General features: G+C 40.9%; 1 protein-coding gene across 2 annotated transcripts in view; it reads right to left on the minus strand.

The window, feature by feature from the left end:
• The window catches only part of MYO16 (myosin XVI), a 580,200-nt gene that overhangs the window by 427,227 nt on the left and 136,187 nt on the right, over nucleotides 1-16,786 (minus strand). For both annotated transcript variants that reach the window (XM_045772942.2, XM_087864977.1), the window contains exon 2: nucleotides 8,780-9,043. In XM_045772942.2, coding sequence (XP_045628898.2) covers nucleotides 8,780-9,005 — 226 coding nt within the window. In that variant the 5' untranslated portion in view covers nucleotides 9,006-9,043. The remainder of the gene's footprint in view (nucleotides 1-8,779; nucleotides 9,044-16,786) is intronic.

Consider the following 16,786-nt stretch of genomic DNA (forward strand, 5'->3'; position numbering starts at 1 on the left):
CCTGCAGTCAAACTGTTTTTCACAGCCAACAAGTCCCCCTCTCTCTACCAAAGGGAAATTTTCCCACAGAGCAGACTTCCAGATTCATCTCATCCTGACCTCACCCCACTAAATGCCCATTGCGATTCCTTTTAAATGGATCCATTTCTAGTTTGTTTGCTTGTTAAAGAACGGTGTATCTTGAAGCACAGTTCTCTCTCTCTCTCTCTTTTTTTTTCAATTATTTTCATAGTACCTGGTAAAGTCGTGACTGCGTAGCAAGCAGTTAAAATCATTCCTATTTGTTGGGAATATGAATTTGGTGTTGGTGAAATACCAAGCTCCCCATTAAATTCATACAGAATCCGTCAGAAATGTGCTTAATTTCCAACTCCTTATGATTCTATCACCGGTTTTGAAACGGGCACCCTTAATTACCTAGCAACTGTTACCCGTTCATTGAAAAGACATAGTCCAGCGAAGAGAGCTCTGTGAAATTCTCTGTGAAATTCAAAAATGCCCTGGGCTGCTGGATTCAGCATGTCCATGAGCAACACTCCCTTAGCCTCCAGATTTCTGATGTGAACATGTGTCTGGCATCAAAAAGCTCATCCTGTTCTCTAAAATCTAGAAGTGGTCCTTTCGTTCCTGTGTCTGCCCCGGATGACATCTTACCTGAGCGACTGCCTCCCAAATCCTCGCCCTCCTCTGCCAAATGAGAAGAGATTCATTCCGTTTCTGCTCCCCCATCACTGACAAGTCAACGAGATAGGAGCGGTTCTGATAAAGCTGTCATTTCCCTCACTCTGCCCAGGGTTGGTACCATTTAGAACACGGGAGATGCAGACAAGCTGTAGATTGCTCATCTTTTCACTGGGAATGTTCTTTTCCCCAACTTCTTCCTTAAAGACAGGATGATGCTTTCTATTTGCATTCCAACCCCAAGTATCCAATACATGAGATATTCATATTGGTTGAATCCAGCTCTTTTGGGAAGGGTCTATCTACATTCTAGGTAAAGGATATATGCCTAATTTTGAGTTCTAGAAATATGTATCCTTGTAGAGTAGTTAACACACAACACACTCAATTATGTTAATAATAAATGGCAGGTAGGGAACCAGGATTGGGGAATTGCTTGGTGGGTCTGACCACTATTCTAAAGGTGGCAGTCTTGGTTCAATTTCTCTAGGGATCAAATTAAATCTTATTGGCTGTCACATTTTCTAATTGCCTACTTATGCACCTGGATATGGGGAGGTTAGGGAGACAGAAAGAGGCTGCATTCAGTAGAAATCCATAGCCACCAATGGGAAAGAGTGCCACGACAGAAGGGTCATCTTCATAAAGGAAGGAAAATATCATAATTGGCTCCTTTTTTACATCTAAACTCTAGACACTAAAACAAAATTTAAAAAAAATAAAGACATTTATGTAGTAATCACTTACTTCACCATTTTAACCTCTGTGCCAGTCTAGTAAAGGCAAGGAGAGGGCTCGGCTAAGTACCCCAAGCGCTAAGTCAACGGGACGTCTCTTATCATGTTTCATGTTGAAACACTTAAGGGATATGTGAATTTATTCTCTGACCCAAAACTATACACTGGGGGTGTATAGAGGTGGGTAGGGGAGAGAAAACTTGGTCCTAATGATTTACTTACAAATCTCTAAGTGGGAAGATGTTCTACCCGTCAATAGATAATTCAATACGTATTGGATAAAGGTGTCTGCTGCGCTCTAGGTATATGCTTAGAGGGCTCAGGATAGTACACAAGCAGTTAATACTTCCTGTGAATTATTCAAGGGAGGTACAACCAACAGCACTTTACAAATTTGTATCTAAATTAGCACAACTTTAAGACTTCTGGGCCAGAAGGACAAGAAGGTGACATTAACTGAAGTAGAGAATAGAAGAAGAAATTTTGTTTTGGAAGGAGATGGGGGTGGATATTCACCGTGAATGTCACAAGTTAGGGAAGGTGGGGTCTGGAGCTCAGGAGAGAGGTCTGAATGCAGATTTGGGAATCACTGGAGCTGTGGACAGGGAATGCAACAGGAAAAGGTGAGCCTTCCTGGGAGGACAAGTGGGAAGTGGAAAGAGTTAGGGTCAGAGCCTCAGGCCACGGCCCTTAACCTTAGCCCTCCAAGGAAACTGCGGCCAGTGGTCTGAGAGGCAAGAGAAGGAAACAGAGTCCCACTCTGTTATCACTTGATTTTTCCTTTTTTTCCTAAGAGTCGACTTCTGATATAAATGGAGTTGGACATTACAGGTCTGTAACTACGAAGTTCTTTGTGTGGCTGGAATAAAACAGACTCTTAGAAAATATTAAGCATGTAGGTTAATAAATAAGTCCTCCTAAACTGTAGCCAAAAAAGGGGAGGGAGAGTCTGAGCAGAGAGAGAGGGAAAAGGTCACAGGGTAAAGAATGCCTGTCCCCACCTCTGGCTGTCCCCACCTCTTGGCCGCGTCCCCTTGACAGTGAGCAGAACTCAACCAGACAAGGGGAAGAAAGGACTGCAAATGGCAGTGAAGGCAAATCAGCTCGTGGGGCTGGTAGTCTAGCTCATTTACCGCCAAAGGCCAAGCTGGGAGCTGATGTGTTAAATGCTCTCACCACAAAAGAAAAAAACAATTTAATTTTTTTTTTAATTAAGGGAGTGCAGGAAATTTGGGGAGATGATAAGTGAATTAAAAGCCCTAAAACAAAATTTAGAACAAATTTTTGTAGATGGAAAAGAATGGTGAACACATTTTAGATTGATGTAGTATATGACAACGGCACATTAACACTAAAATATCACCAACTCCCAGAAAACAACAAAGCTCGGAAGATACTAAATTCACGATTACAAAAATGCAACATTCATGAAATTAAACAGCAATTCTGAATTGCTTCTCGATGATATAATACAAACCTTAGCATGAATAATATGTTGTCCTTTGGAAAAGTATATTTGATTCTTTATACTCAGCCAAAGAAAGTACTTGGAAATAAGAAAGAAAATGAAATTATTTACACAAAGATAGAATCTACAAAGTCTGAAATGATAATTTAAATGGAAATAATGATTTAAATTTAAATGGAAAAAGGCTGTTCTATGGCAATATGTTTTACTTCAATTTTATAAACATGTACATTTCACTATTTGAGTAGTATAAACACTTTTTCCTGGATACTTTTCCAGAAGTAAAACCTAGGCTAGAGAGAGTATAATGCCTCTAAAGAGACTGCTTGCCTTTTCAATGCAATTAAATTTTTTAAATTTGCAAGAAATTAAAACTTTTCCTCTGAAACAGTGAGGTCTATTGGTACTCATGTGGGAGTTTCCAAAGTAGATGAGAGACTCAAAAAAAAGTACTATTCCATTTGTTCATACTTAGATCAGCTCCCATCATAGAAGTAGTATGTTACCTGCTATGGATGGAATTTCTGTGCCCCTCCCAAATCCATATATTGAAGCCCTTAACCTCAGTGATGATATCAGGAGTTGGGGGCTTTGGGAAGAAATTAGGGCTAGATGACATTATGAGGGTGTAGCCTCCATGATGGGATTAGGACCTTTACAAGAGGAAGAGACCAGAGCTTCCTCTCTCCACCACATGAGGATACAAGGATAGGGTGGCTATCTACCAGGAGGCAGGAAGAGTACGTTCACTAACAACCAGATCTGGTGACATCTTGATCTTGGATATCCAAATTCCAGAACTCTGAGAAATAAATGTTTGTTGTTGAAGTCCCGGTCTATAGCATTTTGTTAAGGCAACTCAAGCTAAGGTCCCTCAATGGAGAAATATCTTAACGTAACATCACAATGATGTACTTACACTTTTAATAATAGAGAAATTCAAACTCTTGTGTTGAGTTCTAAGAGTCATTGAACTATTTCTTCGTCATTTGATGCTGATCTTAGTGACTAAACATCATCTTTGCCTCCATTAGTAATAGAAACTATTTCCTAGGAGTAAAAAAGTTACACAAGATGTGCTTCTGAAGACATTCTTCTCTAAGAATCTTTTGAAAATTTTTTGTGTAATTTCTGTCATAAAGAATAAACAAGACAGTATATACGAAGGGTTTATTATGGCTTGTTGTGTTTAGCAAGAGTGTAACGAACATTTTGTGCATGTGTGTGTATGTGTGCAATTTTTTTCTTCTGCTTCCAATTGTCCCCAACACTCTGTTGGTCATTACACCGAGAAAAACAGGGAATTTTACTGACCAGTTCATTCTCTCCGTTGCAATTCCAAAAGCAATTTCTTCAATAAAACCCAACTCAAGAGGCGCCTGGGTGGCTTAGGCGGTTAAGTGTCCGACTCTTGATTTCAGCTCAGGTCATGATTCCAGGGCCTTGAGATCGAGCCCCACTTCGGGCTCTGCGCTCAGCTCGGAGTCTGCTGGAGATTCTCTCTCTCCTTCTCCCTCTGCCCTTCCCCCTCCACCCAGTGCTCTCTCAAAATAAAAAAATAAATCTTTAAAAATATAAAAAATTTAAAAAATTAAACCTAACTCATAATAAATCATGGACTATTCAAACAAAAAAAATTACTCCTTGCTTCTTCTGAGTTGAAAGATCCAATCTGACAGCTTGCTTAGATTCTGGTACCTTTATATCAACGTTCATATATAAACAACCTGCTACTCGTACTTCACGGTCATGTACTCCCCTGAAAAATCGGTGTCGACGGGTCCTGACCAGGCATTGGCGGTTAACAAGTGATTTCAAGTACGCGAGAAATCTGAGTGCCTACTGATGAGGTTACATTATATTCCATAAAAACTGGTTTTATCTGTGTATAGAAGTGGAATGTGTGCAGACCAAGTGGGGATAAACTGTGCTCTAAAAGCTAGAGGAAAATTTTAGGGTAGAAAAGCAAATAGCTAAGAATAAGGACCCATGAGTGGAGAGGCCCTGCCAACCCACTTTTTTTTTTTAAAGATTTTTATTTATTTATTTGACAGATAAAGTACAAGCAGGGGAACAGCAGGCAGAGGGAGAAGGAGAAGCAGGCTCCCCGTTGAGCCCCAACCCATTTCTGAAAACTTTGAGTCACATGTGGTGCTTCTGTTTCTGTTTTTTTATATCTCATTCTATCAGTAAGTCCTTTTTTTCATACCAGATTGCCCTGGTCCATTTATTCTCTCACGTGTACATGTTCTCCTCTTTCCTAGAGCTGCAAACCCTTCTCCCCATCCTCCCTCTTCTCTGCCAGCCAAGGTTCTGTCATCAGTAAGTGCTGGAGGCGTAAGACAGCCGCCATTAAGTTGCCATCATCACAGCCGCCATTTGTCTCCATCTCTTCTTCCACTGCCCTCAGTGGGAGGTCCTCAACCCGGTCTGCACAGCACAGCCCTGGAGGCACACTGGAAAACTACCCTGGCTGAATCAGAATCTCTATGGGCAGAGCCGAGATACTGGAATTACACATAAAATTAGCAAGACCAAACCCTCCAGGTGAGGACCAGATCTCACAAGCATGGGCATTCTCAAAGCCCTTGCTCCAGTGACTTTCCTACTTTACTTCCGTGCCAGCACTTTTTCCCTCCCAAATACATGATTTGTTTCCACATACACACATGCTATTATTTTTCCCATCCTTAAAAAGTTCTCTTCATTTCTTTTCCCTCAGTAGTTTCCCTACCGTCTCTCCTCTCAACATAAAACTTCCTTCAAGAGTTCTCCATAGTCTCTGTGTCCGTATCTGTTTGCCCACTCTGTCTCCATCGCTATCCACTAGCTTTTTGCTCCCAAAAATTCACCAGAACTGATAACCTCTGTACTTCTGAATGCAAAGGTCCATTCTGTCTCCACCCCCATGACTGAACACTTCAGCAGTCAATCACAATTCTCCTTGAGAAGTTCTCATCACTTAGCTTCCAGGACACTCCCCCACCTCATGTTCCTCCTTTCTTTGTTCCTCCTGGTAGTTCTACCTCATTTCTGAATTCTTAATATTGGAGCTCCTTGGGACTCAGTTCCTGAGCTTCTTATATTTTTATCTACACTCAATCCCCAAGTGATACATAGTTTTTGGGCTTTTGATGCCCATATGCTTATATGCTCATCTGTCTCCCATTTGTATCTCCAGCCAGCATGACACCCCTTCCTAATCTGACCTCCTAGCTGCATCCCTAACTCTGTTAATAACATGTCATCCGCCTAGTGGTTTGAGCCAGAACAAAGTTGGTGTGCTCCTTGAGTCTGTAGGATCTGGTTTCCATAATTTCGCCCTTGGCGTCATGCCTCTGAATATGATACAGTGTCTGGGGAAAGGAATTAAGGTGGCCAGTGAGCTGACTTTCCATAGGGAGATTATCCAAAATGATCCAAGTGAGCCCATGGCCCCTAAATCACATGGGCCTTTAAGGTGGAAGAAGGCAGCAAAAGATTTGGTCAGAGAGATGCAAGGACAGAGAAAGAAGCAGGAGAAATTCCAAGCATGAGAGAGACACTCCATCTATACTTGCCGACTCTGAAGATGGAGGAGGCATCTAGGGTTGAGGGAATGTTACAGCTTCTAGAAAATGGACAAGTCAAGGAAAGCAATCCTCACCTAGAACCTTCAAAAGCATCACAGCCTGATCATACCTGGATTTCAGCGCAGTGGGACCCACCATGGACTTCTGACCAGAACTATAAGAGGATACATTCACACCCTTCGCAACTACACACTTCATTACTGTGGCAGTACAAACTGGTACACTCGCCCTCACCCATCCATCAGCAATTCTTGTCAGCTCTATCCTGAAAGTATATGCCCAAATTGACTGTTTCTCACCACACCCTCGCTCCGCTTTGGTCCAAGCCACCATCATTCCACACCCAGCTTCCTGACAGAGCCTCCCAACCAGTTTCCCTGCTTCTGCCCTCACAATTCTTCATTCAAGTCAGAATGTAGCAGCCAGGCTGGTCCTGTTCCCTCACAAGTGATACCAGCTCTCTCTTCTACTCAAGACCCCCAATGGCTTCTGGACTCACTGAGCACGAAACCCGGAATCCTTCCCATGCCCATTCCAGCCCCTCCATGCTGGCTTCTTGCCTTCTGTCCTCCCCATTTATTCACACTGGTTCCTCCCACAGGGTGGGATGCTCCCTTCACAGCTCTGGACTCACCTGAAATCCTCCTCCTCAGATATCCATTTGCTTAACTCCCCACCTCCCTCTGGCGGTCTCCCTCCTTCCTTCCATTACCCCCACGCTACGCATCCAACTTTATCTTATTGTTTGTGGTCACACACCAGACAGTGGGGCATCAGAGAGATAGAGCTTTTGTCTCAATCATTCACAGCTGCCTGGCCCATAATAAAAACTCAATAAATATTTGATAAATTAAGGCATTTTTCCCATGGAATACGGCCGCTGGGTTCGTTCTTTTGTTGCAATCCCCGTGGCTACTATCCCAAGCCAGCTCACTCTAACCCTGAAGTTTCATCGTTGAAATCTTAGTCGGCATCTTTGCCTCTGGTTCTTATCCTTATCCTTCCATCCATCCTACAGATACACATCCCTGATTAATCTTTGCGAGACGCTATTTGCGGCGTATGCATCTTCTTCTGAGGAACCAGAGTGGCTGCCGTGGCATTCTGCTTCAGGGGCAGGGCTTGAGGTATCCACAGTATCGCCAGCTTAGCAGCCAACCCCCCACCCCCCACCCCCGGTCCCCCCAGACATATTCCACGCCCGCACTCACGCTGGGCGGCTGTTCACTGCACTGCCTCCGTGTGCTTTCCTCTCTGCTGACAGAGCTTCCTTCGGAGCCCTCGAAAACCACATTCTCCTGCCCAACTCTTCCCGTTCTACCAGACTTCATTTCTACGAATTGTTTTCTACTTTCTTGTGGGGATTTTTTCCCTCACTACTTAGACTAGAGGTTTTCTGAAGACAGGACTCCTATCTCCTCCTGCTCTTGATCACGCAAGTGACATGCCTACATCAGGATTAATTCAGATTTTATGACTTCAACGTTTTCGCCAAATGTTATAATATAGAATATATATTATTATCCATATATTAAATGGTTCCTCTTGGTCTCTGGGTTTATTATTTTACTATTCTTCATTTTTTAAACCCTAACGTAGGCATTATTTGTCCTGTCGATATTTTACATAAGAGATTTTAAAACTTTGCAAATAATCTCTTTGTTGTTGCATGGCTTTTAAATCAATATAGGGTTTATATCTTCCCGCATTCTAATTTAGACTTGCTCCAACAACAACTGCCTGGTGAACATGGACAAATTGCTTCTGTCTTTAACTCAACACCACTGGAAGGTACTGGGAGGGGCAAGAGGGGGCGGTGAAACTGGCTGAGAGCGTCTCTGCCCCTGGAGGTGCTTACAGCTCCACACAGGGGATGGCTATGAAATGAACAGCTCCAAGTAGGATGAGACTAATAAAACGGTAGCTAATTCCTATTCCTATGGTATTTCTATCCATGAATTCAAAATGAGATAATAATGAATTTTGCAACACGATCTCATGATCAAAGGAAACGATTTCATTGGGAAAAAAGTTTCATTAAAAATTTGAATGAACAATTTACAAGGAAATCACATGCTTTCCAGGTAGATAATTCTTTAAAGAATACTACAATAATTTTACCAAAATTTTGCATTTTGTTCATCTGTACTAGACTTGGAAGTTTTAATTCTTTCAAAAGAGGGTTTTTCCTTGACTATTTCAGATCTTTTTTTAAAAAATACCCCTAACACTTAAAAGAAATACTATCCTTCATCTCCCCACCAGGAAACAACAAACAAAAACCATGCAAACCCATATTGGAAAACTTTTGTGCCATGTACCTTCTTTGTCATCGTGGTGGATAATTGCATCCTGTATCATGTCGGCAAGGTTAAAGTGAACTTTTTGATTCTTCCCATGCTTCAGCTTTTTCAGGAATCCTTCCTGCTTCTGAAAAGCCTTCTCTCTTTCATAGTAGGCTTTGATCTGCTCACAACGCATGCGCTTCACCAGCCTCTGTCGCTGGCCGAGGGGAAGGGACTCCAGCAAGCACTGGTCAATTTCCATTTCATGGGTTCGAAAAACGTTGCATAGCTGAAAGCAACCTGCAAGAAGCACAGTGAGAACATCACTAGACCCCTTATTACGACAATAGAGGGCACGACAGAGCGTACTTGATTCCCTATTGCGCAGCACAGAACCCAGAAACTCACTCATTGCTCTTTATGCTTGACATGCAAATGGCAAAGGCCAGCTCACAGATGGGGACAGAGGCAAAGAGAGCTGATGTCTTACTCAACATCGCATGGTAATAAAATATATAATTAAATTAGAACTAGAGGTGTGATTTTGTGCAATTTAATCATTAGCAAACACCATCCTTTCTTATTTTTTTAAAATCTGCACCAAAGGATGAAAAGTTCTACAGATGCATTAAAATTCCTTCACTGAAAGACGCCAACTAAAATTTGTTTGTTAAATTTTGGCAGAAAGCCATTCCAAGTCTTTCAGCACACCCTAATAAAATCAGTTTTGTATATCCCAATGACTCTTCTTATCTAATGTAACAGAACCTATGTAGGCTATCAACTGTTTATGTGACACGGTGATTATTTCCACAATATACTGCTGAACACTTTTCCTAGGGATTGGTAACATTCATTTCTAAGAGACCTAATAATGGTTGAACAATGAAACAGATTTTTCTCCTGGCAATACATGGTTTCATGGATAGAATTGTTGCTGTTGTGGTCTGTTTTATTAATACAGTGATTAACAGACTGAATTCTCTGTCCTGAAACTGAAAATCTTCACTTTCCTTCAACACGATATTCCTTAGAAACACTACCCAAAACCCCTGTAATGGAAATGTACAAGCTCATACATCTACCACTAGATTAAAATTTTACTACTGGCAGAAGATTGACATTAGAACACTGAAAATTTGAGAATCGAACTCACAGGTTCAGAGAATAGTTTGTATGTTCTTCTCTTCAGATATTTATGATGGAAGTCTCAAGCAAGTGAAAGTAACTATGCAAGCCCCCAAATGTGGTTGACCATATGCTGTATCTGGAAAGATCACTCTGAAAGGGCACTGCTGCTTCATCTTCTGAGAGGTGCCCAACTCCTTTGAAAGGACACCACGTTGTGACAAGGCAGTTTCAACTTCTGTATCACTTGACGCTTTGCAAAGTGTTATTCGCACAACCACCAGGCCAGACCACCTCTCTTTCACAAGTGAAGAAAACGAAGTCGAGAGAGGCTATGACTTGTCCAAGACCAAAGAGGTGATTATATGACAGTCACAAATGTTCCATAAAGGCTCAAGAAAAAAGAGAATAAGAGACAGTGACTCTCTATAGCCAGATAATTAATATATATAATGGGCGGGGAGGTGGGGAAGGAAGCAGAGCTGGGAAATTTTTTTCTGGTTGTTCGTTAGCATTTGACAACATTTAAGAATCCTATATTTTCATTAAAAATGCTCATAAGTATTTGTCAGAGTGATGTGAATAGCATCACATAACTACATATAAAACGTTCCCTTTCCAGTGACCCAAACACAAAGACACAGCGGCAGTTGTGAAATCAACAAATCACTCTGAAGTCTGTCTGGGCGATACAAGCCGTGATCACAGCAGATCATCTGTGAGAGCTCATTAATAATGGCAGGAAACATCTTCTGCTTTCCAGTCTGTTCAGAAAACTGCACTTGGGTTCCCAGGACACGGTGGCTGCCATGACTTCCCTGGTGTGCGAGCAGGTGCCCAGGGAATCAATGGAACCACCGGGAAACCTGAAGAGGTAAAGCCAATGACATCAGAGAGCGTCACCCGCTAAGGAGCGCGCGGTCGAAGGTGGAGGACAACTTAATAAACACAACAGTCCTCTGGCGTTTGGTTCCTAAGAAAAACCTTATTGAGAAATTTTCAGTTAACTCTTAAGGAGTCTGCAGTGACAGCTCATGATTCATCGAGCAACCCTCTCAGTCTGTCAAAAAGGAGCATGGAGGGATGTTCATAAATGAATTCCCTTGTGATTTGGGAAATCAGATGTCAAGGCTATTAAATTTCAAATCCCTACATGTATAAAATATTAATTTTTAACATATTTTCTTGTTAAATCATTCCCCGTGCTTTGATTTTAAATGGTCTTAACTTTCGTTTATTTTACGTTCTAAACATGTCCCGGGCGCTGTGACTTTCTTTTTGTCTAGTTACGGGCGGGGCAGCTATGTCATGGATAGGCGCTGCTCTCAATCTGTAAGACACCACATTAAAAATAACGTAGGTATGGGAAACGTAGTTTTGAGGCAGTCTACCCAAAACCTGTGGAACTTGGTCACCGGGGCGCTAAGAGTAACAGTCATTAACACCTCAGGGGACAATGTGGACAGGCCAGACAGGCAGGTGGTTAAGGCTGAAGAGGAAGTACATGAGTCTGAGCTGGGCAAGGCTGGTTTGCACCCCTGGGACGGGGGTCCTGGGCAGGCACTGGCTTTCAGCCGTCTCGTGGGAGAGTTGACAGGGTTTTGCCGGCCCTGCTCCTGAACTGAAGACTTTTCCCTGGTCAACAACTGTAATTCTTCCCTGCTATTTTGGCTCTCTTGGCCTAGAAAAAGCCACACATGAACTAACACAACTTCAACATTATATGAACCTCATTCTCACATTCTCACAATAATATATGAGCTCATTAGTAGGCAGGACACATTTATAGTAAAAGAGCATATTTGCATTACTGTGGCAGAGACTGACGAGGGGAGACCAGTTGTCCTTTCTCCTTAGATCCATGAGTGGATGCCATTTTTGAGCTTCCCAGGGCTAGCTCACAAAAAAATGCTCACATGCATTTTATCATGTTCTATCCCCCCTACAGCTTGCTGCCTAAGAGCATGGCGGCTGTGGAAGCCACACGGCAAATATGGCCACGTGTCAGAGAGCCTCAGTCTCTCCACTGCTGCTCGGAGCACACTCCACCAACCAGCCCTTCTCTCAACTTTGCATCTGAGAAAGAAATGAACTTCTACTGTATTTACGCACTGATGTTTTGGGTTTTAACTCTTAAAAAATTAACAACACCCTAACTAGAAATGTTTCTTTTGTCTTCACAGTGTTGAGGGATGATCAAGGGAACATTCAAATTTTTGTAGACTTTTGAACGATAAGATTACACCATTACTACCTACCAAGTGGGGTTCTAGCAAATTTTTGACAGAGTGGGAGTGGAATCTTTAATTTGTCAGGTCTGCCTATGATCACAGTGCAAATCTCACAGTCAGCTTCAAGCTACCAATGTCACATCACTAAACAAAAAGATGGGAAGAGGTACTCTCCCCAAGGCAGGGCAGGCCAGCTTCAGAGCAATTAGTCCATCAAGCCCACCACGCAGAATCACGGTTTCATACACATCAGAAACAACTATTCAGCAAAAGATATTCCAGCAAGACTTCCAAAGTGTGACTGAAGCAGATAGCATCAAAAATTACCCACTTCTCAAGAGAGAAAAACTATAACTATAACCATCAGTATATATTTCTATCCATATATCATATATATACATAATATGCATATATATATATATATAATAAATATATAAAAGTCTTTCTCCAGGATTTTTTTTGAAGATTTTATTATTTATTTGAGAGACAGAAAGAGAGAGCATGAGAGAGAGAGAGAGCATGAGCAGCAGAGAGAGAGAAGCAGACTCCACTCTGAGCAGAGAGCCCGGTGTGGGACTCAACCCCAGGATCCTGGGATCATGACCTGGGCCAAAGGCGGACACTTAATCGACTGAGCCACCCAGGCGCCCTGGGATGTTTAAATGACTTAACCAAGCTGTAGTTTGAGTCATCAAAGGAAGACAAGAGACCATATGCTTTAATTTCTCAATCACCAAAATCATTCACTTGCAGAAGGTAATGTTAAATAACAGAAAAAACAGGGAAAAAATGAGTTCTGATATTAGATATCATATTTTCTATTTATGACCTGGGGTGAAATATTCAATACTTCTAAGATTTTTTTTTAAATATACAAAAAGGAGATAATATTTCAAATTTGCCGGGATATGTAAAAAATAGGAGATAGTTTGCAAAACATGTCTGACACAAAGTAAGTACTCAATGAATGGTAATTATTTTTATTAGGAATATATTAAGAGGATCTGTGTGTCCCAACTATTGTATAGATGGGATATGTTAAGAGAACCAAAGAGAAGGGAATGTGTCATATGGAGAGCTCTCTCTCCCTTTTATGTTCTTTCTGATTCTACTAGGCACCAGGAATGTTCCAGGCACAAGGTCTTTGAACCTGCTGTTCCCAGTGCCTGGAACACTCATCCCTTCAATGGTGAGAGACCATATGGTTAGCATCCTCCATTCCTCCAGGTCTCCTCTCAAAATCTCCTTCATGAAGCTTTCATGGGCCCCTTTATCTCTACTTGCAAATGTTCCCTAACAATATTTCCAATTTCTATTTCTTGCTTTATTGTCCTCTTTAGTATTTATCACCCTGAATTATGTTTCTACAATATCAATCATTATACTTAGAATGTATACTATACTCATACTGATGCTGTTTATTAAAATACTTACACCATATATTTTCTTATTTATCTATAAAAAGCAGGAACTTGGACTATTTCATCCACTACTTGTTCTCAGCATCTGGAATAGTAGATATTAAATATTTTGTTGTTGTTGTTGTTGTTAATGAAACTGTTTAATTAAATTGCTGGCAGAAATATCATCTGTATTACTAAAACTTGACCGAGCACTCAACATATAGTAGATAACAGATGTTTATTACTTCTGCTCTTCCAGAAATGCACAACAGCACCGTACTTCTCATCTAATTGCTCTTTCTCACAAAATTATCTGGACTGTCCCAGTGTAGCCAAGTTCACGATAGTACTGGATTACTTGATCTACCCTATTACTCCTTTTGGGGGGGGGGGGCAATGTATATGGCTCTGCTGCAATTCTAGATAAAAATTTAGAGACATTTAACATAGCCAGAAATCCTTGCTCAACAAACATGTATCTTTATATAACAAAATTTGAGAGCCAGCAAATAAAATACATCAAGGAAAAAGCAAAGATCTATATTCAGAAATAGTTATAGAACACCTAGTTAAAAAATTAGGAGCTCCATGCTTTGGTCTTGGAGGGCCCCACGCATTGTGCCATGATCTCAGGGTGTCATGTTGTAGCAAACCAGAAACATAAAGAATAAAGTTAAGAAAAAGGGAACTAGGAAAATGAGCTCCTGAAATTATTCTGCTGTTCAACTCCCAGAAATACCTTCATCTCAATGAGAACCAAAACCTTCATGGGGCCATGGCACACTCATTGTGGGAGGTTTTTTGCATCTCCTTCCATGACTGCTAGATCAAAGGGAATTACAAAATGGTAAAAGCGCATATAATTTGATCTCAAGGACATTTACAGAAACTTGCACCCAATTTTCAGTGGAACAGACATTCATGGATGATTTATGAAGTTGACTGTGTCTTAGACCACAAAGCAAATTTCAAAAAATGCTTTAGAACTGAAATTATACAGGCACTATCTTACACACTTGAGAACGGGACATCAACTCTAGACATGGAGCCACGCCTCCCAATATGCTCAGAAACTCACAACGCTGATCCTAAATAAAGCAGATCTAAGGAAGAAAACTAATGGACATAATACTTTTTTTAGAGCCAACCGTTGAGGAAAGTCGACATCAAAATTTCATGGATGGAAACTAAAACAGTATGAAGAAATAAATCTACAGCTTTAAATGTACCTGTTAGAAAAGAATCTCATCTTAGAATCGGTGACCACAGCATCTTCGTAGGAAAGAACAAGAAAAGAAAGTCCAAAAAAGAAAGAAGAAAATAATAAAATGAGGGTTCAAGTGGATAGAAAGGGAATAAAGGATGAGCAAAGACAAAGAAAGACACCAGAAATGGACAATGTCCAGAAAAAATAAATCTTACCAAAAATGACTCAAGAAGAAAGAGAAAACTTGAATAGATTTACAATCATTACATTGATTACATTAATTGCTAAAAATCTAATTACAAAACAATGAAACAAATATACAAAAGCATGGCCCAAATGATGTCACAGGCCTTTAAGGAATGGATAACCTGTGTTTTCCCCCAATTTTTCTAGAGACTACAAAAAAATGGAAATGGCCTCAACTCATTTTCTGAGACTAGCATAAGCTTGACACCAAAACCAAATGGGAACATCACAAAAAAAGGACTTACAGCTCAAGATTATGTACACATACATGCATAAACAGCCTATGTGCACACGTTTGTCAGTGGAATAAAAAGATGGCTAATTACAGAACATCTATGAATGTATGTCACTACTTCCAATTCTGTTTCAAATTTAGAAAAGGAAGGCCCTCTACCATTGCTTTTATTATACCTCAAAATGAAGGTTTCCATCAGCATGGAAAAACAAAAGGAAAAGAAATAAGGACCCTAACATATGTAAAAGGAGGGAAAACCAATCACCGCGGTAAACACTGTTATCCTCATAGGAAGCCAAACACATTCTCTGACTCAGCCATTAGCATCAATAGGCCAGAATTTTGCTCAACGCAGGTCAGTACATGCACACAAGAAGGAGGTTACATTTTCAAACCGAATAACAGATGTGCAGCCTTACTAATGTCTAAAAAATTTTAAAACATACAGCCATTGCACTACTGGGTATTTACCCCAAAGATACAGACGTAGTGAATAGAAGGGCCATATGCACCCCAATGTTCACAGCAGCATTGTCCACAATAGCTAAATCATGGAAGGAGCAGAGATGCCCTTCAACAGATGACTGGATTAAGAAGATGGGGTCCATATACACAATGGAATATTACTCAGCCATCAAAAAGAACAATTTCTCAACATTTGCTGCAACATGGACGGCACTGGAGGAGATAATGCTAAGTGAAATAAGTCAAGCAGAGAAAGACAATTATCATATGGTTTCTCTCATCTATGGAACATAAGAACTAGGAAGATCGGTAGGAGAAGAAAGGGATAAAGAAAGGGGGGGTAATCAGAAGGGGGAATGAAGCATGAGAGATTATGGACTCTGAGAAACAAACTGAGGGCCTCAGAGGGGAGGGGGGTAGGGGAATGGGATGGGCTGGTGATGGGTAGTAAGGAGGGCACGTATTGCATGGTGCACTGGGTGTTATACGCAACTAATGAATCATCGAACTTGACATAAAAACCAGGGATGTACTGTATCGGTGACTAACATAACATAATAAAAAGATATTATTATAAAAAATAAATAAAACATATCATTTCACACTCATGTGATTGACAACGTTGTGCCGTTGCTATTAAAGAAAAATTGGAACTATTTTGCTAAACTGAAGATGTATGTCTCCCACAACCATGATGAGTACCCTAAAACCTTCTGAAATATGCAGCAGATAAAAATAAACAAATACAAAAGCATCCACCATGCAGTGAAAAAGATTAGGAGTAACAAAAGTCAACTTTGTAAACAATCCCCCCCCTGGGGTTTGGAGGAAAGAAGTCTACTTTGTCACCTGTGCCCTTCAATATTTTCTGTGATTGATGCTGGTCAAAGAGACACCTAGATCAACAGAACCTGGAAAAGAGAACCTGGAAAGACTTCTGCACACAGGCCGCCCACTGTCTGTGGCAAAGTGGAAATGCGAGTCAGTGAGGAGTCTTCCCAACAATTGAGAGTGGGCCCCTGGACAGCCATACGGAATAAATGCGCCTCCACCCAAAACTCACACCATATACGTACTCTATGGTGACTAACGTAACAGAATAAAAAAAGTATTAAAAATTTTTTTTTA

This window comes from Ursus americanus, chromosome 10, assembly GCF_024610735.1.
Source record: "Ursus americanus isolate L20-20 chromosome 10, mUrsAme1.1.p, whole genome shotgun sequence".
NCBI classification, from domain to species: Eukaryota; Metazoa; Chordata; class Mammalia; order Carnivora; family Ursidae; genus Ursus; species Ursus americanus.